Consider the following 27,812-nt stretch of genomic DNA (forward strand, 5'->3'; position numbering starts at 1 on the left):
AGGAGAGAGGGAAGAGCAGTCTAGTAAGAGAAAACAGTTCTGGCTAAGACAAGGACATGGGACATTGGGACTTAGAGTTCTAGGTCAGATCCGGTTGCAATATGTGACTTTTGGGAGAAGTGTTTGGAGATAAGAGTTTCATTCATGTCATCGTTGTCCATATTCGATGGACTGTGTTCTCCTTAGCAAACTTTCCTTTGTGAAGTTTCTGTTTCCACGGCCAAAGAAAGTCCTCGGGGCAGCGTGGCCTGTGGCGGATCTGGTTGGTCCGGCATTATTTGCCTGATACTGTTGCAGCCCAATTTATTTATGCATTCACATCCTTTTGTAAAGTCACCTCACACGCAGATGCATCGAAGCAATGGATTAGGAGGACAGAGAAGATGGCCGACTGGAGTGCCAGTTGGGGCAGCCACTCCTCGGTGCCTCTAGATGGTTGGTCATAGGTGGGGTAACCGTATAATTTATTGTCCAAACCAGGACGCTTTTTAGAGCACTCTTGTTAATTATGCCAGGACAACAGGTGTGAACTTTGACTGTTCTGGGAAATCCTGGAAGTGTGGTCCCCCTTGGCATGTGGTATTTCGGGTGCCCAAGTTTGCCTGACTTCTAGATCTTTCTAGAGGAACCAGAAGTTTGGATTTCTATGTGAAATTCCCTGATTTTAAATGGTTTCTGTTTTTAAAAAAACACTGTGTGGGGCCAAGCTGGCAGAGCTAGTTTACAAACTTAGCTGTTGTGTACATAACTAAAATTATGGACATTAGGTATTGAGTTTTTGTAAAAGAGGCCCCGTCTTGCTCTAAAAGTGTCCTGCATTTTTTTTGTCAGTTAGCCATTGCTGTGTAACAAGCCACTTCAAACTCTGTATTTTAAAACAACACAAATAGTGTTGCTCACAGGTCTGTGGGACAACTAAGTAGTTCATCTGGTCTTGGGGGCTTGCACAGGTGTATTCAGACAGCTATGGCTTGGCTAGGTTGCTCTGCTGGTCTTGGCTGGACTCTCTCAAGTGTGACAGGTTGTTGGCTGTAGGTTGGTCTAGGATGGCCTCGGATGGAACAGCTGGGCTTCCTTCGATGTGGTCTCTCATGCAGCCCCGGCTTGTTCACGTGCAGTGGTGGGTGGAGAGAACAGATGTGGACCGTGGCTCTTGGAGCCTCTGCCTGGAACTAGCATACCAACACTTCTACCGCATTCTCTATCAGCCAGAACAATCTATAAGGCCTCCTCAGTTCAAGACATGGGGAAACGGTCTCCAGCCTTCCATGGAAGAGCTGCAAAACTAACTTGTAAAGGGCATGGATACAGGGAGGGCAAAGAATTGGGAATATTAATTGCAATCTACCTACCATAATCACTATTCTCATTTCCTTTTAAAAACTCATATTCTTTAATAAAGCGTCAGATAAAGATATTTTATTTTTCTCCAGATAAACGAATCCAACTATACATGAAAAGCCTACTTTGTCTTCCAAGTCCTCAAAAATGCATGCCTCCCGTGCCAGGAGGCCTTGCTATCATTCAGCAGGAGCTAGAAGTGCTAGGCTCTCAATATGCAAACATTGTGAATCTCAACAAGCAAGTGTATGGACCATTTTATGCAAATATACTTCGAAAGCTGCTCTTCGGTGAGGAAGCCATGGGAAAGGCTGATGCTTCATCTGCTAACTAAAGAGGAACTGACATTGGATGCGAGGTTGGAAATCTAGCACTTTGGTACCCAGTCTGTTTCCACCAGTGGCATTACAGATGTGGCACATCCTCAGTCCTGCTTGTGGTGCAGCGTTAGCCTGAATTTGTGTAATCCAGTAATATTAGCATTGCAGAAGACATGCACATCATAGAGACCCTATTCATGCATCATTTTCAAGTTCAAAAGAGATGTTTTTAATGGACAGAAAGCAATTTATAATTAATTATATTACCTATATAATACTTGTAAATGTTTTAAGCGTTTATATGTGGCTTGTTCATTCAACCTTTAAGGAGTTGTATTTCCTCACTTGTCACTATCAAATCTAATGATTTTTAATTTTGTTACAACTTCTTAAAAGGGTTGCAAGTCATGAGAATAACCAAGGGGACTGATGTTCTGAATAAATGATGTGACATAAGCATAATTGTATTTGAAATGTACGATTAAATTTTATTAATGTGTAACAAAAACTTACATAGTAAGTTTATAAAGCCCAGAAATGTACCAAATCACATTTTATATTACCAATTGCCAGTATTTGTCTAGAATTTAAATTTATTAAAGACATTTTAAAGCTATGTACACATTTTAGGTAAAACCTGTATTGTTCATTTAGTGAAAATATATTTTAAAAAATCCCTTCTAAAATTTTATTCTAGAGGTTGGTTTCTGCCTGTAACTTACCCTGCTCTCTGAGAGAAACAAGTTTTGCACAAATATATTAGTGAATGTCCTTGCATTTCTCAGGCCATTGGTAAGGTTTATATAAGATGTTAATATTTTTATGTAAGGCAGGAGTGGTTTGAATTGGTTTATTTAGAATAAGAAGGGAAGTTAACAGTAAACGAGATCGCCAGGAGATCCCCCGTTGTCAGTGAAGTTCACATGCGAAAATGAAATAGTTGAAGTTTGGATTTTTTTAACCATATAACTTGTTAGCAAATGCCTCCTGTGCTGATTAGATTCTTACCCCGCTATGACCAAGATGCTCTTCTAAGCATCACTATCATTTGACATTCTTGAGCATTAAGTCAAAAGTTTGCCAAGCTGTCACTGGTTGTCATTGGGGTTTTGGAGAAATCTGCTTGTCCGAGAATTACATACTTCTTCTAAAATGTTAAGGGAAGCACTACAGTCTGGGCAGACTCCATCTAGAAAGTACTTTATTCCCATAAAACACCTTTGGATTATTTTGTTTTCTAAGGACCCACTGAATCTTAGTAGTCTGGTAGGGAAGAGTGGGTAGGAGGTCAAAAGGAGGGAGTACTCTTTTTTACCTTACCTCCTTTTCCTCACTCTGACCTCCACCATTATGGTGTTACTTAATCATTTGGTAAAGTTCTAGGACATGATTGTGTGAATAAATTATCTCCAATCTTTACATGTTGGAGGGATCTGCCAAAACTTGAGGAAATTTTGAAAGTCTTTTTTTTTTTTCTCACAATGACCAATATATACATCTGCCATTCTACCCATCTAAGCAGCTGTTATGAGTAGAATTTTCCTGAAGAGCACATCACTGGTCTTACCCATTTCCCCCTGTCGTCTTCCTGTATTTCCCTTCTGCCCATGTTTTCCTGTGCTTAGAAACCATAAGGTGCTGAAAACAAATTTTTTTTTTCATTTTCTCTTAAGTCAAGGTAGTTTTCAATTGTGTTCACTTTGGAGCGTGGGTGGCAGAGGGTTCTGACGTGGAAAAGTAATGTGTAGTGTGACTTTTTGTTGCTTTCCGAGGTAAACCACGTACTTAACAGGAAGACTGAGTGGTGTACTTTTTTATTATCAGAATGGAACCCAGCTGGTATTCTTGTATACTTGACTATACTGCAATTGCCAGCGGGAAAACAATGTGCAGACATTTTTAAAAATGCATTTAAAATGAAGGGCATTCTGCTGCTTTTTCTTTTTCTTTCTTTCTTTTTTTAAGTCCCAAGGTAAATCTCAATGTCTCAAGTCTGGATTTAGGCAACTACATTTATTAGGATTTTTAAAAGCATATCCCTTAGCATGTTGTGTTCTTTTTTTGTGTTTTACTTAAATGTTTACTTCTGAGGTTTTCTTAACATGGTCTTGTTTTGTAATGTCAATTTTATTAAAACACCATATACACATTTTCATTCTTCTGCTAAAACATGTATTGTGTGCACTAGTTAAATTTTAAAACATTAAAAATTATTTGAAGATAGCCAGTGTCTCTTTGTTTTTTGTATTTTTTTTATTTTTTGAGAGAGTGAGGGTGAGCGAGAGAGAATGAGTGGGGGAGGGGCAGAGAGCGAGGGGACAGAGGATCTGAAGTGGGCACTGTGCTGACAGCAGAGACCCTGACACACAGTTCAAACTCACAAACTGTGAGATCATGACCTGAGTTGAAGTCTGATACTTAACTGACTGAGCCACCCAGGTGCCCTCTTTGTTTTCTTTTTTTTTTTTTCTAATTTTTTTTTCAACGTTTTTTATTTATTTTTGGGACAGAGAGAGACAGAGCATGAACAGGGGAGGGGCAGAGAGAGGAGACACAGAATCGGAAACAGGCTCCAGGCTCCGAGCCATCAGCCCAGAGCCTGACACGGGGCTCGAACTCACGGACCGCGAGATCGTGACCTGGCTGAAGTCGGACGCTCAACCAACTGCGCCACCCAGGTGCCCCTGTTTTCTAAACCACCTTTGGGTAGCTCAGGGCTGGAATATTGCACAGTCTTTACTGTGGTTCTTCTAGAATGATTGTTCTGGTGATTGTCAGAACCTTACAGAGATCAGGTCATGTTCACTCAGTCAGGAAATATACTGAGCATATACTGTATGACCAGAAGTATCCTAAGTGTTGTGTGATCCACAGATGACTAGATAGACACCGTCCTCAAGAAGCTTATAATCTAGGAAGAAGGACAGACTCATGAACAAAGTATCATAAAGATGAAAACAAGTACATACAGTGCTAGAGTAAATACCATCCCATTCTATTCCATGGAGATCATTCTTGAGCTACAACAAGATGGGTCAGGAATGGCCAGGAGGCTAAGAAAGGGGAAGGCACAATAAGTCAAGTGCATGGTGAATATAGTGGGGTGGAGAAATGGCAAGCCAATGACTAGCATATGGTAGAAGAGTGGAGGTGAGGAGAGGTGAAACAAGAGAGGTAAAAAGGTTCTGGGATGTTATGCTAAAATTTTTGGGGTTTGTCCTGAAATAGATAAAGAATCAGAATCTTTTGAAATAAGAGAGGGTTGTGTTTTAGAAATTATGTATTTGGAAATTATGTTTTGGAAAGATTACCCTGGCAAAGAACACTTGCTGTTGGTGCGGGAATATTCCTCTGTGTGGAGTGTGAATACATATATGCACTCGCACGTGAACACATGGCATAAGCAATGGAAATGGACCCAGGCCTGCTGAAGCAGAAAGGGAGCTTACTGCATAGGTATTGAGGACCTGATGGAATCGTCCTAATCTGGGGAGTCGGGCTTGGAAAATGGGTAGGAACCAAGGCAATGCAAGCTGCAGGACTCTAGCCAAGCTGGATGCAGTCCTATGGCTTCAGAGATTTATTTCTCTACTGTCCTTGCTTCTTTGCCTAATTTGCTCAAGATTCAAAGTCCCAGGTATGAACAAGCTGTTAGAAGAATCTAGGCCAAGTTCCCAGGCTCTGATTTGCAGGAGATGGAAGGAGTGAGTAGCTGACCCTTGGACTCCCATGGTCCCATCAAGGTCACCCAACTAGAGATTGCTTCCAAATGGGAAAGAGTTGTTGAGGAGCAGAAAGAGAAAAAAAAAATCCATAAAATATACATTTGTGAGGGCTTTAAAATTTGGATGTGAGAAATGTGTGTGACCACCCACCCAATCCCACACTGCCTCTGAGAATAATGCTAAAAGATGATTCAAGGAAGGGCAGCGGCATGTGAAGTCGACCATTATTGGTGTGTGTGTAGATGAACTGCCAAACGAATAGCTCCCAGGTCTCAGTGGCCTCATATACCCACATTTCTCAAATTATAGTTCAAAGCAGGGGTAGGGTGGTGGGCTGGGGGAGGTGCTACTCCATTCAGTAGTAGAAGAAGCCCAACTTCCAACCGTCTTGTGACTGCTGTCCCCTAGCTCTTCAAAGTCTCCATTCCCTCAGAAGATAAGGAAAGAAAAGGATTGTTCACTTTTACTCATGGTTCATTGGCCACAACTCTATCATGCGGACTCATCTAACTGCAAGGGAGGCAAGATTATGTCAAGGAAGAAGAGGCTGATATGTTGGTAAGCATTAGCAATCTCTACCTCTGGTCCCTCCAGCTTTCTTAAATAAGCCCCATGAATCTTCTTTTCATGAAAATAGGTTTAAAACCATGTGCCCATTCTCATCTTTTAATAGTAGTTCTCCAGAGCGCCATGTTGAGAGGATTTTGAAGCCAGATCCATGGTGAGCAGTAAAGAGTTCTGTGCCTGGTTGGCAAAGTATGCCATGGGTGTGGAGTGCGCCACCTTTGTGCAACATATTTTTATTTCTAACTCAAACCCTTCTCGAGACTAAAGTTCAACCTGTTCCACCTCTGGGGATGTTAAGTTCCAAAATTTTCTACTCATGGCTTAGTAAAAGTAGCATGGGACTGAGAATCACAAGACCGGAGTTTGAATTCATTTCGTCTACTTAATAGCTCTATGAACTCAAGCCAGTTTTTTAAATCTCCTTGAGCCTCTGTTTCCTACCCCACCTCACAAGAGATGTTGTGAGAATCAAATGAGATAATGTATTCAAAATCATCTGCAAACTCTGAAGCATAATGTAGTCAGAATACATTAAAATAACTGTAATTTATTAGTCCTAAATCTCTTTCAAGCTTCAGGAGGTTTTAGTATTGTGAGATGTGATGGTCAGGTACTTAAGTACACAAGAGCAGAAATTGTCATACCTCATCAGAACCATGGTTCATTAAGCCCAAGATTGTCATTGGCAGAGAAACTCAAGGGTATGTAGAAGGCTGCAGTTATTGTCCTTAGTGTCAACTGCAAAGGAAAGTGACAAACCCAACATGTTCTTATTTTACTTGGTAATCACTAATGACTTTATCCTCCATGATTTAATCTAACCTTTTAGAAAGTACGTTTGTTATTACTGACTTGCGTCTTCTTGTTCTCTATTTTTGGGGTGAAGCTTTATCTTGTTCATTTCTAAGTTTATGCATCTTTCAGATTTCAAGGGAAGGAACCGAGGGATTTATTGCAAAGCTTTAAAAAGAAGAAAGAAAACACAGGAATCTGTCTCACCAGCTGCACTTGCAGGCTTGATGGAGGATCTGAATATAATTCTTTATTTTTTATTATTTACAGAGTGTGGGTGGGAAGAGAGAGAGAGAGAGAAAGAGGGAGAATCCCATGACCCTGAGATCATGACCTGAGCTGAAATCAAGAGTTGGACACTCAAATGACTGAACCACCCAGGTGCCCTTCATTCTTTTTTCTTTCAAGTAAAATAATAGCCACTGAGCACTTACCATATGGCAAGGAATACCCTAAGCGCTTCATACACATGATCTCCTATAACTGCACAACACCCTGTAGGGCAGGCTTTATCTTTATTTCTATAGATGCAAATGAAGCTCAGATTAGCTACAGAAGTTGTCCAAGGTTACAGAGCTGGTGGGTGTCTTTAAACCCACCAGAGTCTAACCCTGGAATGTGTGTGCTAAAACCTTTTGCTATATTGGTTTCTCTAGGTCATCTGATCAAAAGTATTTCTCACTGTTGTGATGCTACCAAATGCTTCCTTGGTGTTTTACTTCACTACTTCTTTATGCGGCCGCCCTCCCTTTTGGTACCTCTTAATTAATAACGTCCCAGGAGAGAAGTGATTGGGTCTAATTGCCATTAGTCAGTACAGACACTCCTCTTCCCTACTCTCCTGCACTGGGTAGGGGCCACGTCAGCTCCCCTACATGGCTGTCTTTGGCAGGTTCCTGACCCAATCAATTCTTACAGCATGGTTGGGTCCCATGACACAATGCAAGGCTGTTTCAGAGAAGGGCTTTGTGGGCATGTCAGGCAGCAAAAGGCTTCAGACCATCCACCCTTGCTCAAAACGTAAGCTGTTTTTTCTGATTACAGTAGAGGTTTCAGCCCGTGTTCACCCTCACCTTGCTGTTTATGAAATGATGGGCTTCACAGAAGCCCTCTTTGCCCTTGCCTTTTCAGACTGAAGAGCCCATATTCTTTCTCCAACATTGTTCTAGCCTTTTCTAGTTCTATTGTGAATTTACTCAAGTTTGGAAACCAGGATCACACATGTTTTCTCCCAGTCTGGATGCATCAAGGTTTTGAAGACAGGATAATCCTTTTTTGTTTACAGTGTCTTCATGTTGAAGCCTCTCAGAATAAGGTCTTATTTCTTTAACATGGCATAAGGGCTAACAATGGCCCAGTCCCAATGGATCTTTCTAGTGTCACCTACAGACACTTCCTTATAGACAAGCCCTATGGAGATCACACTCAATTGCCAGAATGTGGTCCTATGTAAAGTCCTCAAGCCATTGGTCATGCTGTTTTCCTCTGCTTGAAATATCTTCTGCCACTCCATCCATCCAGGGTGCTATTATGATAGGGCAATTGAAAGCATGTCAGATAATTATGGATTTAAATTCTAGCTCTGCTTGGCGAATTTCTTAATCCCTGTGAACCTTAGTCTCTTCACCTGTCAAGTGGAGATAATCATACTTACCTCCCTGCGGTTGATCATTAAATCAGAGAATGCACACGAAGTGGTTATTCCAATGCCTAGCAAAGAGTAAATGCTCAGTCAGTAAAGGGAAGCCCAGCTTGGACACCTCTGCTTCCCTTTCTTTTGCTGTCCTTTAACCAATGCCCCTTTTTCTTTATCCACTTCTCCACCGCATCAGTCACCTTCTCATCTGGCTACCGCAACACTATATACTTAATTGATGGTACAATATTCCAAGATGTCAGCCATTTTTCTTTCTGCGATTTCCCTTCCCCAAATGCCCAGCCTTCTATTCAAACCACGAATCTTTTTGTACTAATATCTCAGGAAAAGAATGTGACAGCAGAAAACAGAAGAGTCAGGAGACTGTTCCTGGCTTTTTGGTTTTTAAAATTCAGTTCCCTAGGGAATCAGAAGTCATGGGTTGACCTGGGGGCAAGTGCTGATACCTGGTTGGGGTGAGAGAGGGGAGGCAGGGGTAATAAGGGAAGGATTGCAAGGATTGTAGCAGCTGTGGTCTAAGCGCCCCAACACCACTCAGCGTCAGCTGTTGCCAGTGTGACTCTGGGTTCACTGCTACCTGATTCATCTCTTTTCAAGAGAAACAAACAAACAAATCAAGGTTTGTTTTTTTTTAATGTGAAATACAATATCAAGTTTATTATCACTCACTACATTATTTTCTTTCAAATAATTTATTCAACAAAAATTTATTCAGGGGCAAACAGTGAGTTAGAACCTGGGAGTGCAAAGACAGACAAGATGGTTTCTGTTCCAGGAGCTCCTGGTGTAAAGAATTAGATGCATAAACATAGGATATGGTATCAAGTGGTATGTCTTATGTTAAAGAGTGATTTCCAAAGTGTGATCACTGGGCCAGCAGCAGCAGCATCACCTGGGAACTTACTGTAAATGCAAATTTGCAGGCCCTGGCCCAAACCCGCCTAATATGCAAGCTGAGGTTGTTTTAACAATCTCTCCAGGTGATTCAGATGCATGCTAAAATTGGAAAATCACTTTGAGAATGAAAAGCCAAGAGGACTTTGGAGCAGTAAGCCAACACATCTGAGCCAACCTTGAGATCTCTGCCATCTAAAAATCACTTCAGAGTCCCTTCCAGCCTAGATTCTAAATAGGTTGCTCTCTGGTAATTCACAAGGATGATACAAAAGTATATGTGTCATTTTAAGCAAACACATAAGATCTTCAAGAATGGGGTTTTTAATTAACCTTTAAAATTTTTCTTTCCCTTCTCCTACTTTCAGATTTCAGCACAATACTTTGGAGATACAGGCACTGAAATTTACTTGAAGCAGCTAATTTGGAAATTAACCTCGTGAAAGAGTTATACAGTCACGATGGGAAAATGGCATTTGTGTATTTACAAATTTTCATAATTTACTGTGGCAAAATATACAGAAAAGTTAACCATTTTTTAAAAAGTTTTATTTATTTATTTTTGAGAGAGAAGGTGAGAGTGAGCAAACTAGTGGGGTAGGAGCAGAGAGAGAATCCCAAACAGGCTGCCAGCACAGAGCCCGATGTGGGGCTTGAATTCAGGAACCACAAGATCATGACTTGAGCCAAAATCAAGACAGATGATTAACCTACTGTGCCACCCAGGTGCATTAAAACCATTTTTAAGGGTGCAGTTCAGTGTCCTTAGGTACATTCATGATGTTGTACAACCATCACCACTGCTCCATTCCATAATTTTTGCATCTTCCCAAACTGAAACTGTGCACCAATTATACAATTGTTGATATCTTTTGCCTTGTTCTCTTCCAATGGGAGTTTTTTCTATTGATCTGAGTTCATTCTAAAGTACGGCTATCAATCCTTTGTCTTCTTCCAACTCATGGGCTCTATTCATGGTGAATTTTAAAAATATGTTCAGAAAATTCTGCATTTTCATGGAATAATAAAACTGTGGTTACAATTATATTATCAAATCTATGAATATTTTCCTTTAGAATTTCTGTGTTGCTGTCCTTGAAGGCTTTCACAACCTCAATCTTATGAATACACTTAATCCATAGAGGATTTACTTAGATGTTTTTTTCTAAATGGATAATCAGCTATTCTGACATCATTTATTGGATAACTTGTCTTTGCCTACTGATTTAAAATGTCATATTTTCATACTAAATTTTTCTGCGTCCTGATCTTTTCTCTAGTCCTTCGAGAATATAACAAAGCCTTAATTACCGTCCTGTTATGCTCTACTCTCCAGGGAGTTAAATCCTCCTCACTTTATGTCATTTTGATGGTTGTATAATATCCCATCACACGCACATAATTTTTTAAGCCAACCTCTTAATACTAAGCATTTGTTAAATTTCCTATTTTCCAATACCATACAACCTGTAGTTTTGGATTGGATTAAACAAAAATCTCTGCAGCCGTGGCTCAAGTTGTGCAAATTACCCGTTTACCCTTTTCTCTGAACTGTTTAAACAATTAGAACGAATACGCTTTACTGGTCTGAAATATGGGATAATTGGCACCGAATCCGTCCCCTGGTCAACATTATCCGACAGAGACTTCCAAGTAACACCAGGGGGCGCAGTTTCCCAGCTCCGCCTCAGCCACATCCGGGTTCCACCGCAGGTTCGGGTCGGGAGCAGGCGGAACGTTTCTATCACGCCACCAATTAACCTGCGCGGCGGGGACCATTTAGGCCTTCGCGCACCGCTCTTACCGGGCGCTGCGGTTTGCTTGGGGCAGCCGAAAGCGGGCGTGGCGGCTCTGCTGGCTTCTCCCTTCTTCGTGACCAGCACAGCATGGACGTGCTTGCGGAAGAGTTTGGGAACCTGACGCCGGAGCAACTGGCTGCACCCATCTCTACTGTAGAGGTGAGGGCTGGGCACGCGGAGAGCGGAAGGGGCCGGGAGCGTCCGCAGGAGGCGTTGCCCGTAGAGCTCGCGTGGCGGAGGGGGCGGGGGGGAGGGGCGTCGGCGGCTTCTGCGCATGCTCAGCGCGACGGAGCGGGTCTCTTCCGGAGCGGGCCACCGAGTGCACGTGGAGGGGCAGAGCTCGGAGGAGCGGAGCAGCGCCCCGCGCTCGCGGCCTTCGGCTGGGGTGGGGGTGGGGGCCCTTAAGGGTTCGTGTGTGTCAGGGAAGGATTGGCCCTCGCTCCCACCTAGTGGGACGTAGTGCACGCTCCCGGGTTAGAGGAGACACCGAGGTCCAGGGAGCTTAGGCCACCTTCGTGGGGTCCCCACATTTGCCGGTGGTGGTGAAACCAAATTGTCTGAATCCCAGGCTAGTAATCCTTTTAACTTGGAATTCAAGTTTGGGCTTTAGGAGTATTTGAAACGCCCTGGAAATTTACTCACAACACTTCGAAAAAGGAAATTGTGTATTTTGGGGAATAGCCCCGTACCTTTCGTGAGTTAATCAGAAGTTAGGGATAACTGCCCTCCAGTGAGCTGTCTAGAGAAGTTCAGCTGTGGACGTAGTCTTATTTTCTGGAAAACCACATGTAAACCCTCTGGGCCTCAGAGGCTTTACCGTCATGGAATGGGGGAAATGGAGAAATCGTGAAGGGAAGGCTTTCAGGTAGAGGAACGGGACACTTGAATATCGGTAGGTGACATAGTAGGTCAGACCGCCTGATGTTTTCGAGGAACTACGGTAGTATTAGAGTGAAGAAAAGTGGAGGAAGAGAGATGAAAAATAGGTCGGCGAGGGTCCTGATTATGAAAGGTTTTGATTTTTCATAGACCTCCGAAGGAGCTATGAAATGCTATTGAAGGGATTAAGCCGGAGAGTGACATGATCGGTGAATCTATTGGATTGTAATCTTTTCTTTATATTTATTTGACAGATTAATGAGGTTAATTATGACTAGTCTATCAGATTCAATACATGAGTGCCTACAACACACTGATGATCATCAGGCAATACTGGATTTTTAACTCTTTAAGAGTTAATAGTAAGAGCCAGCATTTACTGACCACTTGCTATGTGGCAGGCTCTGTTTAAGCCTAATATGCATTGTGTTATTGATTTTCTGAAATAAGCACTATTTTCACCCCATTTTGCCAATGAAAGACTTTGGAGGCCCAGAGAGGTTACATGATTAATCCAGTGTCAGAATGCTGTTAAGTAGCTGATCTGGATTTTGGACTCTGCCAGTCTGATTTTAGTCTTCATCCTTAAGGTGAAAAGACTGCCTTTTCAGAGATCTGAAGGAATAAGCTTAGAGGATTTGTAAATCTTGCCTGACTTCGCACAGCTGTGAAGGGACCAGAACCACAGTTCCAGGCTTCTGATTCAGGAATAAAAATTCCTCTTCCTGACCCCCTGTGTCCAATCCACCATCACATCTTTCGGCTCCTGCCTAGTAAACCCATTCAAGTCTGAAGCTTCATTTCTGCTATTGTCCAATCTGGAACCACTGTCCTGTCCTACTTCCTAGGCTGCCAACTTGTCTCACTCCAACCTGCTCTCTGCTCTGTAGCCAGAGCCATTAGTTTAAATGATCATATTGCTTCCTTGGTTAAAATTCTTCAATCTCTGCCCTGTGCTCTTAGGGCAAAATCTAACGTCTTGACCATGTTTATAAGGCTGTCCTCAGTCGGGTCACTATTTACTTCTTCAGCCTCTTTTCCCACCACTTTCTCCATCCTGCCCTGAGATCTTTCTACTCTACTTTGGATTTTTCTCTCATTCCTCATTATAGATTTACATACAACAAAATGTACAGATACCAAGTGTTCAGTTACATTTGTTTTGACAGTTATGTATACCCAAACAACTACCACTCAGTACAAGATCTAGAACATTTCCATCACCCTAGAAAGTTCCCTTGTGAACCCTTTTGAGTTTATAACCCAAGCACCTTTACTTATTTATTTATTTAAGACAGAGAAAAGGAGAAGGGGGAGGGGAGAGAATGAATGAATCCCAAGCAGGCTCCATGCCCAACGCAGGGCTTGATCCCAAGACCCTGGGATCGTGACCTGGGCCGAAATCAAGAGTAGGATGCCCAACTGACTGAATCACCCAGGCACCCCTCCCCCAAGTGTACTTTTTGATTTCTGTCATCATAGATTAGTTTTGCCTGACTCCCTTCTTTTTGTTAGTAGACTAACTTTTTTTAGAGTAGTTTTTGGGCCACAGCAAAATTGAGAGGAAGATACAGATCTATATACTCCACAAATCCCCTGCCCCCACATCTCTTTTTTGAAGAATGTTTTTTACTTTCTCCAGGTTGTTTGCTTCCCTCCCTGAGCACTCCCTGCCACCCCTTTTTGCTGGACCTGTCTTTTGCTCAGGAGGTGTCCTGAGGATAAAATAAAGTGTGAAGAATGCTTGGATCATCAAGAGATTAAAGTATATTCTGTTTAAGAAACCTGTGGTGTATGTGTGTGTGTGTGTGTGTGTGTGTGTGTATGTGTGTGTGTGTGTGTATATATACATACATATACACATGTACGTATATATATATATTTGTATGTGCATACACATATATGATTTCCATAAAAGTGGTTAAAATTTTTAAATTGTTCATTTTGATTTATTTTCTTTTTCTTTGATAAAGTAAGTCATTTTTGGTATATTAAAATAACTTGTAAAAATATTGTGATTGCAGCCACAGAGTTCTGATATTCTTGTTTTGCTTCACAGGAAAAATGGAGGCTGCTTCCAGCATTTTTAAAGGTAATTGTGTAATATTTAATACTAGTGGTTATTTTTCAGATGAAAAAGGGCAAATTCATCTTTTTTCAAAGATTAAATGTTTATCATCAACTAATAATTTTTGACTTTGCACAACTATGTGATTTGCTATATTTTGGAAATACAAGGAATTAGACCATGACTTAACCTATGTCTAAGGCGCTAGTTGGGTGAGTGGTAATCTAATTTTAGAGAAAGGCTGTAGTATATGCAGTAGCACAGTGGTGTTGGCAAAAGTGGTGATGCTCCAGGTGGTCAGAGAAGGTCTCCCAAAGGAGGTGAGACATAAACCACATCTCAGGAGGACAGGATTTAAGCAAGCAAAAAAGGTATAATACCGAGAGCATGCCTTGATAAAAGTGCTCAAGTGGAGCCTCCATGGCATCTGTAGGGACCAATGACCAGTCTGTTTGGCTGGAACAGATGAGTGGATAGTCACAGAGACTGCTGAATATAAGGTAGTCTAGGATCTAATTCAATTTTCAAGAGCTTATGCTAAGAAGTAAGGGGTACCACAATGATAGATCATTTGACACCCACTAGGATGGCAGTGATCAAAAAGAAAGGTAACAAGTGTTGATGAGGATGTGGGGAACTTGGAAGTCTCCTGGTGGGAATGTAAAATGTTGCAACTGCTTTGGACAACAGCCTGGCAGGTCCTCAAATGGCTAAACAGAGTTACCATGTGATCCAGCAATTTTCCTTATTTACTCAAGAGAAATGAAAACACATTTTCACACAAAAACTTGTACACAAATGTTCATAGTGGCCAAAAAATGGACACAACCCAAATGACCATCAACTGATGGATGGATAAATAATATGGTTTATCCATACGGTGGACTATTATTTGGCCGTAAGAAATCAAGTGCTGGTTTACTACAGCGTGGATGGGTGTTGAAAGCATGTTAAATGAAAGAATGGAGACTTGAAAAATGAGTAGAGTCTTATTTGACTTAGTTCTGTATTACAGGCAGAAGGGAGAGTGCTGGGAGGGGATGCGGGGGAAGCTGTCAGGGTCGGAATTCTGACCAGGTTTGAAAGCCATGTTAAGGACTTTGGCTTTTCTTCTAACAGCAATAGGAAGCTATCTGAGAGGTTTTAAGAAGAGTGACCAAGAATGAAATAAAGCTGTAATAAGGTCAAGGGAAACCTTTTTTTAGTTATAAATCTTTTGTTTTTTTTTAAAGAAACTATAAGCAGAGGAGAAAGGGTGATATTTATCATTCAAAAAAAAGAGGACACAATTGGTGGCACAAGGTCCAAGAAGAGATAGAGGGTTCCATACAGACATAAGACTTGTTATTTCATTCATTCATTCATTCATTCATCCATTTATTCAAAGTTGGGATTCTCCTTTACTCACACCACCTTGACATTTATTTGTCCAAGAATAAAGGTATGATGATTTTAGTATATAACTGGAGACAGGAACACAAAGCTTATGAGGCTGCCAGTGCTGTTGGTCAACAGAATCAAGGCTCTGTTCTTGGGCTGGGATGGCAACTGTGAAGAGGGACAAACATACTTAGTTTTGTACAAGTACCGGATTGGGTGTGTTTGACTTCATAGCATTGCTTTACGAAGATAAAAATTACCTTTTGAGTTTTAGTTGATGAGTCTGTAAGGTGGCCTTGATTTTTTTATAGTGGTGGTGTAATATCCAGAATGAGGGAGGCAGTGGCCTCATGGTGTGCTGGTCATACTGTTGAGAACATTGTCCATGAGTTCAGGGTGCCCGTGTTAGGAGGAACACTGACCAACTGGAGCATGCCCAGGAGCAGGCCATCTGCTGCCGAAGGGTCTGGAAAGCGTGCATGTGAGACATAGTTGAATAGTTCCTGTTTGGCCTGGACATGACATCATGAAGGAGAGATAAAGTAAATAAACAGACTGTCGAGAGCAGGCCTTTCTCTCCAGAAGGACAGTTAAGTCCAAGGGCTGGGAACTGGAGGAAGGCAGACCTCAGATCAACATAAGGTTGAATTTCTTCCCCCAATAATTAGGACTGCTTCTGAATGGGATGGTTTCTTTGTAAACCAGTGAGATCCCAAAAAGGAAGTGTAATTAAAGCAAAGGCTCTATGATTATGTGTTAGGAATGTTCTAGCAGTCCTGAACTCAATTGTGCTTGAAGATTAATATTAAAAAAAGAGAATACATACTGTCCTTTTAAATTCTAACATTTTGGAGTCTTTGTTATTGTTTCAGTGTTTTCAGTAGCAGGAGATGTAGTATCTCTGCAAATTCAAAGTATGCAGAGAAAATCTTGCCTTATTTGTTAGCTTGTGGAGAGTCGTTAGGTATATTCAGATATTCCTATCTTGAATTCCAAGTGTCAGGCTGATTCTCAAGGAGGAAAATTTGAGGGGTATTAGTAGGATGGGGGAGAGATGGAATGAGGACACATACATGTTAAGTTCTAAGTGAAATTCATGGATTTTTTTTTTCTGTCTTTGGTTTTGAGAAAAATCTGAAGAACATCTGTGGTTAGAGTCGGTAACATAGGGTGTTAATTTGTCACTAACCTACTTTATATTTTTTGTCTGTTTAGGTGAAAGGCCTCGTGAAACAGCATATAGATTCATTCAACTATTTCATTAATGTGGAGGTAAGCAGCAGGGCCTAGAAGTAGAGAGAGGGGCGCCTGGTTGGCTCAGTTGGTGGAACATGCGGCTTCTGATCTCAGGGTCATGAGTTGGAGCCCCATGTTGGATATGGAGCCTACTTAAAAAAAAAAAAAGTAGAGAGGAGAATTGATTTAAGCTAGAGACATTCCTAATGGTGTTCTTTTCCCTACAGATAAAGAAGATAATGAAAGCCAATGAAAAGGTTACAAGTGATGCTGACCCCATGTGGTACTTGAAGTAAGGAATCAACTACTGTTGATTTGCTACTTTGATTACGTCTAACATTTTTTAAAGTGAATGTGGTTGTTACCAAAACTGTATGAAAATAACTCTCCTTATCTGTTTAATAAGAAGGTAATTATCAAGTGCTCAGTTTTGAATCAGTAAACTAATTATAACAAGTAGAGTTATGGTTGAGAAGTACTGAAACTATTAAGGTTTAAACATTTTTTAGAACAATATTGAACTGCAAGAAAAATTACCGAAGTAATACAGAGTTCCATATTATCCTGCGCGCAGCCTATGCTGATATTAACATCATACAGAACCATACCATCATTAGCAAACCCAGGAAATTAGCACTGATAATAATACTGTCAACTAATCTGCATGTCTTATTTCCAGTTTTCCCGCTCAAGTCTTTTTTTCAGGCCCAGGATTCCATCCAGGGCTCTACGTGATGATTAGTTCTCAGGTCTCTCCTTAGTCTCCCCAAGCCTGTGACTGTTCCTCACACTTCCTTGGTCTTTTATCACCTTGTCACTTTTGAAGAATTTTGATCCATCGTTCTGTAGGAAGCTCTTCAGTCTGAGTTTGTATGATGTTTGCTCATGATTCGATTGGGTTGTGCATTTTTGGCACAGAAGTAACGTTTCGTGCCATTCTCACTGCATCATAGCAGGGTACAGGTGTCAGTATATTTTACTATCGGTGGTTTTAACTTTTTACTTGATTAAGATGGCATATGCAGGTTCGTCTGCTATAAAGTTACTATTTTTCTTTTTGTAATAAGTGCCTTAGGGGGAGATCCTTTGATTGATACTATGCAAATACCTACTAACTTTAGCCTGCAAGGACGGGTCTTACAAGTTATTGCTGTGTATTTGCCTGTTGGTGAGGATTTCTTGCTATCGTTCCTTATCCAGTAATACTGGAATTCTGTTGTAAGGAAGAGCTTTTTCTTCCCTTTATTTATCTCTTTAACTTTATTTATATTAATGTGAACTCTTGTACATTTTAATCTATGGATCATAATCCAGCAGTATCATTGTGTTGCTTAACTTGTCCCAGCTTTGCCCAAGGGAGAGGCTTCAGGTTGATTTCCACGTCCTTTTGGCACACTGCTGCTCGTTTTCAAGCACTCCTCTACTTTCTGGCACCATGAGATGTGGTTGATCTGGTATTTTCCCTGTCTTAGCCTGGAATCCACTATTTTCCCAAGAAGCCCTACTCTCTTTTTTTTGGATAATAGTGTTTAAAAACCAAGATAGGGATACTAAAGCCTTGGTAGGCAGAGTAAGGAAATATATGTGTATATACTAACCTATGCATCCACACATCAATATTTCTATGTCTTACTCATTTTTACATATATTTTTAAAATCCCACGGTACGAACACCTCCTGTTTCAGTCCACCTCTGCAGAACTCATTCTAACTAACCTCTTTCCTTATTTGTAACTTGTATGTCTAAAATGAGAAACCTGGCTCTCACTGACCACTCTATTTTTACTTATTTATTCAATCCTAGAATATACGTAGTTTCAGAATAGCTAACTCATACCTCTGTGAGAATAAAATTTAATTAGAGTACAATATCCGTGTATTGCTTTTTTGTCTTTATCTTTACAATGTCCAAGCAACATGCTGTTTCCAAAGCTACTTAGATTTGTCATTTCCTTTCTCACCTTCTCAGGGCAGTTACTTACGCATTTGTAAGGCAGGAAGCTTTGTTTTCCATTTTGGCTCCCCTTCTGCATCCTGGTAGGTTTTAATTACGCATTTAACTTTTGGAGTATGTGGAACATGGTTGTAAGAGTGAGAGCTATATAAAAAAGTATTTTCGGGGAATTGTCACTCCCTTCCCAGTTCTTTCCACACTGTTGCCAGACTCCCAGTAGGTAACCAATCTCCTTAGTTTCTGTTTTCTTCCTGTGTTTCTTTTGCCATAATGAGCATATACAGGTGGTCCCTGACTTACAGTGCTTTAACGTAAGATTTTTTCAACTTAACAATGGTGTGAAAGCTATACGCATTCGTAGAAGTTGTACTTTGAATTTTGAATTTTGATCTTTTCCCAGGTTAGCAACATGCAGTACAATCCCGTCTTGTGATGCTGGGCGGCGACAGCCACGGCTCCCAGTCGGCCCTGCAGTCACCAGGGTCAACAACGATACATTTACGATCCTTCTGTTTTTCACTTTCTGTACATATTCAATGAATTCCATGAGATATTTAACATCATATTTTAAAACAGGCTCTGTGTTCTATGATTTTGCCCAAATGTAAGCTAATGTAATTTTTCTGAGCACGTTTAAGATAGGCTAAGCTAAGCTATGATGGTTGGTAGGTTATGTATATTAAATGAATTTTCAACTTAACAATCTTTTCAACTTATGTTGGGTTTATTGGGCTGTAGCCTGATTGTAAGTCAAGGAAGAGCTGTATCTTTTTTCCTCTTATAACCTCTTCTTTCTTATATGAATAATAGCTCTTTTCATTAAATAATCATCTTTAGGGAGCTATCTTTCCAGTATTTTTTAAAAAGAGATTTATAGTAATTTCTTTAAAAATACTCTGATAGTATTTTCCTTCCTTTGTAGAACTGTACGTACTATCACTTCAAGATCTCCCAATTATAATTTTTAATTTGTTCTTAGCAAGATAAGTATTTGTCAAAGTGTAATCTTTGCATTTGGGAGGAAAATAGCTTGTTTATATGTTCGTTGAAAAGCTGTAACTGGTAATGGAATAATTTGCTTTTCAGATATCTTAATATCTATGTCGGGCTCCCTGATGTTGAAGAAAGCTTCAATGTAACTAGACCGGTATCCCCCCATGAGGTAATTATCTACCTTACCATGATTGAATTTGTTTGCCTTAACTCAGAGTCTGTGCCCTTAACATATGTTCTTGAAATGACTTTAGAATAGGGGAAAATATCTCTTATGAGACAAAGCTAACCAAAATAAATTAGCACTTGTATAATACTATATTAGGAAACAATTCTGCAGTGTTTAGTTTTTCATTTAATCCTAGTTAATCTATGCTGTCATATAGGTATGTCTCCTGTTCGTGTCCTATTCTGAGCTTTTGGGCAGCCTTCCCCCTGCCCGCACTTGTTCCCTGCCCCAGCCAGCCACTTGTGCCTGGTACCATGTGCTGTCCATCTGCACAGGTGACTGAGCACATGTTTTGAGGGTCAGCAAGCATTGTGTTAGGCAGAGGAGACCAAGGACAGGGGCTCACACACCATTAGAAGAGACAGGTGGGTAGGAAGAAAATTTAATTACCGGGATTTTAGCAGAGCTACAAACAAAGGGTTGTGGAACAGGTCTGTTGGCTTTTAACACATTCTACATTCTTTTTGAAATTCTTCTACTTGGTGTCCATAATTGGGAATTGATTCAGGAAAGAAAATGATTTTTGTAGATTTATCTAGTTTGTGTTGATGTAGAACTAAAATGTAAAGCAACTAGGGAAAGTAGCAGAGTAATCTTCATTAAACAAGTAAGTTAGAAAGTTAGGGTTGTTGTCTGAGCATTGTTAAACAGGAAGTACGATCAAGTAACCAGATATTTCACACAGGTAAATTTTGTTACTTAATCACCGAGTTTTGAGTGTCAGTTGAACATTTGTCTTGTGCCTCAGCATTGAGAGATATACAAAAGAAATGAGACCCTCTCCTTCCTCAAGGAGCGCGTACACTTGTGGAGAGCGTAAACTAACGAAATACTTGAAACAGACACCAGGGCTTGCACACTTGACTGCCTGGAAGGGTAAGATAGGTACAGTAAGTGAAGTTGTGTTGAGGTTTGGAATGTTGGAAAATGTGTGCACCAGTATGGCTTTCCCCGCTTCCCCATTCCTTCTCCATTTGCTGGAGTTTTCTAATTATTTTAGAACTAGGCAGCCAATTAGCAAATTCCACGTCCTTTTCTGAACTACATCACTGAGCGTGAGAAGAGAGAAGGCAAAGTAGTTTGAAGTAGTTCGAGAAGCCTGAGGCTGCAGTTGTCATAATTTTTCTTCCTGATGTTGGAGAAAACATACGGGCATTATTGCAGTAAGAGAGAAAGGGCATGAAGATTCTCGGAGGGATTTTGATCCTTGGAGAGATGGGGAGAGTCAGAGAGCAGGTGGGTGGGCAGCCAGGGCACCCACAGCAGGAGTGGGGGGGGGGGGCGCTGCTGCAGAGCCCCCAGCACAGCCCAGTCCTGTGATAACAGAGAGGCTGAGGGCGGCAGAGGGAGCTCACGGGAGTAGTTTGGGGCCTGTGGAGAAGGTCCCTGTGTTTACCACATCTGTTGAATTTCATTTCCATTTGAAGGAGAGGAGTTTGTTAAAACACACACATGTTTACGTATCATGGGTGTTACATTAGATTTTAAAAATTTTTTTTTTTTCAACGTTTATTTATTTTTGGGACAGAGAGAGACAGCGCATGAACGGGGGAGGGGCAGAGAGAGAGGGAGACACAGAATCGGAAACAGGCTCCAGGCTCTGAGCCATCAGCCCAGAGCCTGACGCGGGGCTCGAACTCACGGACCGCGAGATCTTGACCTGGCTGAAGTCGGACACTTAACCGACTGCGCCACCCAGGCGCCCCGTAGATTTTTAATAAAAATGAGATTCTGTCTGTAAGGTAGCCTGTTCCAGGAACTATTCTAAAAATATGTATTTATACCCTTGGGAATTAAAATGATTCGCATTCCCTTTGTACGTAGGAGGAGACCAAGGTGCAGAACTGAAGTGGTACAGCCAGTGTTTGGGCATAGACGGCAGGGTGCACACTCTGAGCCTCTAGGCCACACCGCCTTTGGAGTGGCCTGAAGGAGACAGCTCAATCTAATTAAATATAAAATACTCATCAGTAATAAGGGTATCTAATATTTTTGGATCTCAGGCATTGGGAAAGAAAGGCAGAAAAAGTTTAAACCTAACTGTCTTTGGTTCACTTGAAGCCAGAGGGAGGATTCAGTACCATGAATTGTATGGTTGACGTTCAGAGAGATTCTCTTTTTGAGAGTACAAGCCACCTGATCACCATCAGTAAAACAGGGAAGTCGTTGAAGATTTGGTGGAGTGTGCCGTGTCTGACTATGTGGTCATGGCTCAGAGAGGGGCTGAAGATTTGGTGGGGTGTGCCATGTCAGGGCATTTAGTGAGTCATCACCTTGTCAAACTAAGGCACACACCAGTAATCTCCAGAGTTCCCCAAATGATTCAGAAATTGTAATATGATGTGATGAACGATTTGTGCTATAAGATACCACTTGTTAAGGAATTTTGTGAACAGGGGTGCCTGGGTGGCTCAGTTGGTTGGGTGTCCGACTTTGGCTCAGGTCATGATCTCACCGTCGGTGGGTGTGAGCCCTGCATTGGGCTCTGTGCTGACAGCTCAGAGCCTGAAGCATGCTTCAGATTCTGTGTCTCCCTCTCTCTCTGCCCCTCCCTCGCTCAAGCTCTGTCTCTCTCTCTCAAAAATAAATAAATACTAAAAAAAATTCAAAAACAAAAGAATTTCGTGATACAGTTAGTTTCTGTATGTGTATACTTTAGGTATCATACTGGTTGTTAACCACATTGGTAACTACATTGATTAATTTCCATGGACCCAGTTGTCAAGGAACAGTCTGCTTCAAAGATGGGGAGCAGACTGATGATGGCATCAGATAGTGAGAAGAAAGTCAGTACCAGATTTATTGTTCCATTTTTGGGCTGTTAGGGCAGAGATGCTGTGGGGATGTCTAGATCAGTGGCCAACATCGTTCCTTATGGAGAAGGTAGGCTCCTCACTCCCAGTGCCCTTAAGGCAACACATGGAACAGACCCAGTTCAGCATAGGCCATACTGCTGCCAGAGACGGAGTTCTTGGAAGCTTCAGGACTCTTTGATTTCCAGGGAGAAGGAGCACTGACTGTCTGATTCTCTTTCAGTGCCGTCTGCGGGACATGACGTACTCTGCCCCCATCACAGTGGATATTGAATATACCCGAGGCAGCCAAAGAATCATCCGTAATGCCTTACCCATTGGCAGGTGAGAAATGACATCTGAGTTAGAGCCACACTACCTGCATTCTAGCCCTATGGGGTGACCTTGAGCAAGTACTACAGTTCCCTTTGCCCCATTTCCTCATGTGAAAAATGTGGGAAATGGTGTCTGCTCCATGAGAGTCTTTTCTGGGGATCCAGTGAGTCAGCCCAAGCAGAGCACTCGAGCAGTGTCCAGTGCAATGCTGTGGTTGTTGTTGTTTTTAATTGTGAGGTCTTTTCTGTAAAGCTAAGGAAAATGCTTTCATTTCCTTCTGAAATCCAGGCTGTTAGGGAACCATTAGATAAGATAGCATTTCCCTATAACTAGGGAAATATACTGACTCATCTGTAGAAATGGGCAAAACCCACAATATTGGGAATTTGATAATGGTGTCGGACTTTAAACTTGGTGCAAACCCTTCCTGGCCAGGTGTTTTTTTCACCCTTCAGAAGTGATAAAGGCATGATAAATATCCACAGTTTCAGTGAATATGCACCATTTGTTGGTCACTTGTGATACACTCTGCTGGGTAGTCCAGTAAATAGAAGATACTTAGATACAACTCCTATTGGCTGTCTTCATTCCCAGCTGCCCAGGAAGGCAGGCTTGAATAGCTGTGGTACCATTTGGTATGTGCTCCGGAGTAATGGAAACACACAGGTTTAACAAATCCTTCCCCCATAGTGCCCTAAAGGAAGGGGCTCTTTGTGTTGCTTCTGTCCTCACTCTTCAGTTAGGGAAATAAGTTGGGATATTAGAATATTAATCTTTGTTTTAGCAGGACTGTTTATCAGTGTTAAGACCTTTCCTCTTTCTCATATACAGACCATAGTGTGTCCAGTTAAATCTTGGATCATTAATAAATTATTACCCAGATTGAATATGGTGAAGGGAAGACTAGAGAGACAGGAGCAAAGCGTAACTAGTACAATTTAGGATTTAAATCACAGTTAAGAGGAGGCAAGGAAGGGCATGCATGTAACTAGTGTTTGGTGGACACCTGCCATGTGCCGGACTCCGGGGTAGAAGATAGCATTTTTTGCATTCCTTAAAGTGACCTTTGTGAATTAGAGTGCTCGTATGTTCCATGCACTGTCTGCATTACAGACATTACCTTGTGTAAGTGTTGTGTGGGGTTTGTTTGAGCTAAAAAGATTTCCATTTAATCCAAGTACATCAAATAGCACATGAGAACATTTGCCACAAAGCAACCCCCCCATTCCTCCTCCCCCAATCTCATTCCCAACCTCGTGACCATTTCTCTTATTCTGGTGGTCATTCCAGCCAGATCTTTAAACGCTGTGTTTATACCTTTATTTCTTGGTATGTCAACTTTAGACACTATTTATTACAAATTCTGAATTTCTCTGTTTTAGCCTGAAAATATCCTTAAGTGGACCTCTTTCTGAATGGTGACTTCACAGAACGCACAAATTAGCTTGATGGGGACTTTCGACACTTTGCACATGCCCCTCCGCTGTCCTCTGTAAATTGCAGGTGTGCAGCTATCTGACCAGTCATCTTCCCTTGTTGGCAAGCGGCCTTTTCTTCTCTCTGGCTTTTAAATCTTTGTCTTTGATGATTGTATCTTGACTGCTGTGTGTTTTGATGTGGCTTTCCTTTTATGTATTCTGAGTAGATAGGATTGTGTGAGTTTATGGCTTTCATACATTTTTGAAAGTCCGTAGCCACTATGCTCTCTTTGAATAGGACATCTTGCCCATTGTGTGTGTTTTCTCCATCTAGAATCTGATTAGATGCCTGTGAGACCTCTTCACTCTGTCCTTCCCTCTTATGCTCTGTGATACATTTCTTCCCTCTGTCTTTCTGAAATATGTTCGCAATAATTTCTTCAGTTCTCTTAATTCAATAATTCTGTCTGCAGCAGTGGCAGATCTATTATTCAGCCTATTCATAGGTTTTTGAATTAATATTTTTCATGTAGAAGTCTTGTTTAGTTCTTTCTTAAGATTGCCTGGTAAGTCCTGATAGTCTCTCGTTTCTTACTTTGATTCATTGTGGTATTTCTGCATAACAAATGAGGGTCCCTTTGTTGACCTTGAGTGAAGAGTTGCTGCCCTTTCTGAAGACCAAAGTCTGTCTGCAAAGTTTAAGGAAAGCCAACTTTGGAGTTTTTGTTATCTGAACTAGAAGAGCAATTATCTGAGGAAATACTTCATTTCACTTGGCTCTTGATGTAACTACCCCTCCTCTGCCTTTTCCAAACTGTGAAAGACGAAAGCAGACCCATTGGTGACATTTTGCCAGTGACAGTCTTTATGTGATATTTTCTTTTACTTTCAACAGAATGCCCATAATGCTGCGTAGTTCAAACTGTGTTCTTACAGGGAAGACGCCAGCAGAATTTGCCAAACTGAATGAATGTCCTTTAGATCCAGGTATGTGTGATTCCTTGGATTGGCTCCTGCTCTCCCACCCTTTTTTGGGCTTGCTTTTGCTGTTGGCTTTAACATTTTTTCTGAAAAACAATACCCACCTGAACTTGGACAAAACTGTGTTCACAGAACGTCTGGAAATTTGGCCCCAACTTTTTTCTGAGGTCAACATTTCTAAAAGGAGTACTGTCCCCTCTTTGATTACAGGTTTGAAACTTTAACACTCCAACATGTGTTTTATTGTTACGGTTTGTCAGACTTTTGTCTCTGCCCCATGGTTTCTTTTGGTATGCGTAGAAATTTAAGAATAATCTTATGAAGTTACTTGTTTAGCTAGGTGGAAAAAAGTTCACTTCAGCCTATTTTAAATGCAATAAAGGGGCAAAAACCAAAAGTCTTTTGTTAAAATTTAAAAAAATTACATGTTTGTACTCATTTCTAGGCAGTTTATTTTGTAAAGTTTCAAGCTTAGCACTTAACAAAAAAATATTTAATTCCTTAATTCACGTTGATTTAATTTGTAGTTGCTTTACTCTATTCCTTTAAAGTTACACTGGTGTAGAATCATAGAAGATTTTGAAAGAGGTTAACAAAGATCATGACTTTCCTAGACTATAACAAAATGGTGCATAAGTCAATATATTGCTTTTTTTGTTTATATTCTGAAATTAAAATGAAGTCCACTTTATTTTATTCTGAATTGTATGCAAAAAAAGCTATGATAATATTCTATGGGTTTTATTGAGTATAGAAATTTTAGGAAACATAATCTCAGTCTACTGTTGTCACTGATTTGTTAGAAAAGGTAGGGCAATTTTGAATTTATATTGAAGATTGTTGCTTATTTCTGTGCTTAAGAAATCTGAAGACTATTTAACACATTTTTTTCATTCACCTCTTGTGTCTGTCAGATGCTGATAATATGTATGCCAGTAAGATCTGTTCCTTGTCTTCAAGTTTATTTTCTTGTAGCGCATTTTTATAAAATCATTTGCTGATATGGTCATCAGTTCATAAAACGGTATCAGCAAACCCCTTCTAATTGAGTGTTGGTCAGTGCCATGGAGCAGAAGGTGACAGTTGTTACTGAATCACACTGTCAGAAGAACAGGTGGTGAAACTTTTCTTGTTTCCTTTTGGCAGGTGGCTACTTCATCGTTAAAGGAGTAGAAAAAGTGATTCTAATCCAAGAGCAGCTATCTAAGAACAGGATCATTGTGGAGGCTGACAGGAAAGGGGCTGTTGGTGCTTCAGTTACCAGGTACGGAAAGCAGGGATGGCATTAACGGAATTATCAGTATTTCTTAACATCAGATGATTGTCTTTCAGGACAGAGGTAGCCGGTTATGTCTGGTAACAGGCAGCAAAATACTTATCTAACTGTTCAGTTTATTGTGTGAGGCTGTAAGCATGGAGTATTGATTTAAAATTTTTAGCAATGAAAAGTGTGTAAGACCGTGGTCGAAAGGCCACTAGTTATTTTATTCTAGTTGAATTTTGTTGCATTAAAGGAACTTTGGAAAAAGAAATATAAAACCACTCTTCAGTTTTCCATGTTGTTTTTACTCTTTGATCATTCTACATGTATATTCCTACATGGAATACAATCAGAGATTACTTTATATTTAATATTTTTTGGATTCTGTCATGGACTTAACATCTTATTGTTAATGTTCTTAACCAGCCTCTTTCACAGCATACTCCTTTTCCTACAGCAGCATCTCTTGTGTCCTGTAATTTCTTTTCACTAATTTATTATCACTGGTAACTTGAAATTTGCAAATTAATGAGTTTTGGGAATAAAAAATATCATAGCATAGTTATGATGTCCGTATACAATAGTTTGTCTTCTGATGACCTGTAATGAATTGCTTAACTCAGACTTTGTGCCCCCTTTCTGATGGAGAGGCAGCTGACAATAAGTGGCCGTTTATTGAGCAGTCAGTAGGAGCCAGGCAGAGTAATGGTGCTCTACATTATTTGTCCCCTCAGCCCTCCAAGATAAGTGAGCTTATCTCCATTTTACTGCTGAGTAACAGGCCTTGGGCTCAGGGTCCTACTGATCAGAAGAGGTAGCCAGCATTTGAACCCAGATCTAATAATTCTGCAACCCATGTCTTTCTATTTTACTACTTTTTGGAACCAGGGATTTGGGATTTGAATCCCAGAGTTGTTCAGTAGCTGTGAGGCACTTGGGTGGGCAGTTACACATCTTCTCTCTAAGCCTTTGTTTCCTCATACGTGATTTGGAGACACTACTTCAAAGTAAGTATTAGTATGTAGGATATGAGAGCCAGTGTAAGTGGGGTGGGTATGTAGCATCACATGTACGTAGCAGGTGATCAGTAGGAGTTACTATTGTGACTATTAAGCTTGGAGCTGTTACTGGTTTTTTTAATGTTTATTTTTGAGAGAGAGAGAGTGCAAGCTGGGAGAGGCAGAGGGAGA

The 27,812-nt window shown here is 40.9% G+C and overlaps 2 protein-coding genes and 1 long non-coding RNA gene across 7 annotated transcripts in view; 2 read left to right on the forward strand and 1 right to left on the reverse strand.

Annotated features, from left to right (window-relative positions):
• The window catches only part of TCP11L2 (t-complex 11 like 2), a 41,410-nt gene extending 37,526 nt beyond the window's left edge, over nucleotides 1–3,884 (forward strand). Inside the window, exon 10 of the mRNA XM_006933990.5 lies at nucleotides 1,434–3,884. Within this exon, the coding sequence (XP_006934052.2) occupies nucleotides 1,434–1,675 (242 nt within the window). The 3' untranslated portion in view covers nucleotides 1,676–3,884. The remainder of the gene's footprint in view (nucleotides 1–1,433) is intronic.
• A 3,058-nt stretch (nucleotides 3,885–6,942) lies between these two features.
• On the reverse strand, nucleotides 6,943–11,239 carry LOC123386718. Its single transcript, XR_006601062.1, has 2 exons — nucleotides 11,101–11,239; nucleotides 6,943–8,455 (listed from the first exon to the last, which is right to left on the reverse strand). It is a non-coding gene; the product is annotated as an uncharacterized LOC123386718 (long non-coding RNA).
• POLR3B (RNA polymerase III subunit B) overlaps nucleotides 11,122–27,812 on the forward strand; it is a 103,615-nt gene continuing 86,924 nt past the window's right edge. For 2 of the 5 annotated variants that reach the window (XM_003989200.6, XM_023257401.2), the window contains exons 1-8: nucleotides 11,122–11,254; nucleotides 14,034–14,066; nucleotides 16,638–16,694; nucleotides 16,886–16,950; nucleotides 19,699–19,774; nucleotides 22,871–22,971; nucleotides 25,276–25,367; nucleotides 26,508–26,625. In XM_003989200.6, the coding sequence (XP_003989249.3) occupies nucleotides 11,183–11,254; nucleotides 14,034–14,066; nucleotides 16,638–16,694; nucleotides 16,886–16,950; nucleotides 19,699–19,774; nucleotides 22,871–22,971; nucleotides 25,276–25,367; nucleotides 26,508–26,625 (614 nt within the window). In that variant the 5' untranslated portion in view covers nucleotides 11,122–11,182. Of the gene's footprint in view, nucleotides 11,255–11,429; nucleotides 11,664–11,734; nucleotides 11,988–13,720; nucleotides 13,740–14,033; nucleotides 14,067–16,637; nucleotides 16,695–16,885; nucleotides 16,951–19,698; nucleotides 19,775–22,870; nucleotides 22,972–25,275; nucleotides 25,368–26,507; nucleotides 26,626–27,812 lie in introns of those variants that run through there. The other 3 variants (XM_045062262.1, XM_045062264.1, XM_045062263.1) reach the window with 3 other exon arrangements.

The sequence above is a fragment of the Felis catus genome, chromosome B4 (assembly GCF_018350175.1).
Source record: "Felis catus isolate Fca126 chromosome B4, F.catus_Fca126_mat1.0, whole genome shotgun sequence".
Lineage (NCBI taxonomy): Eukaryota > Metazoa > Chordata > Mammalia > Carnivora > Felidae > Felis > Felis catus.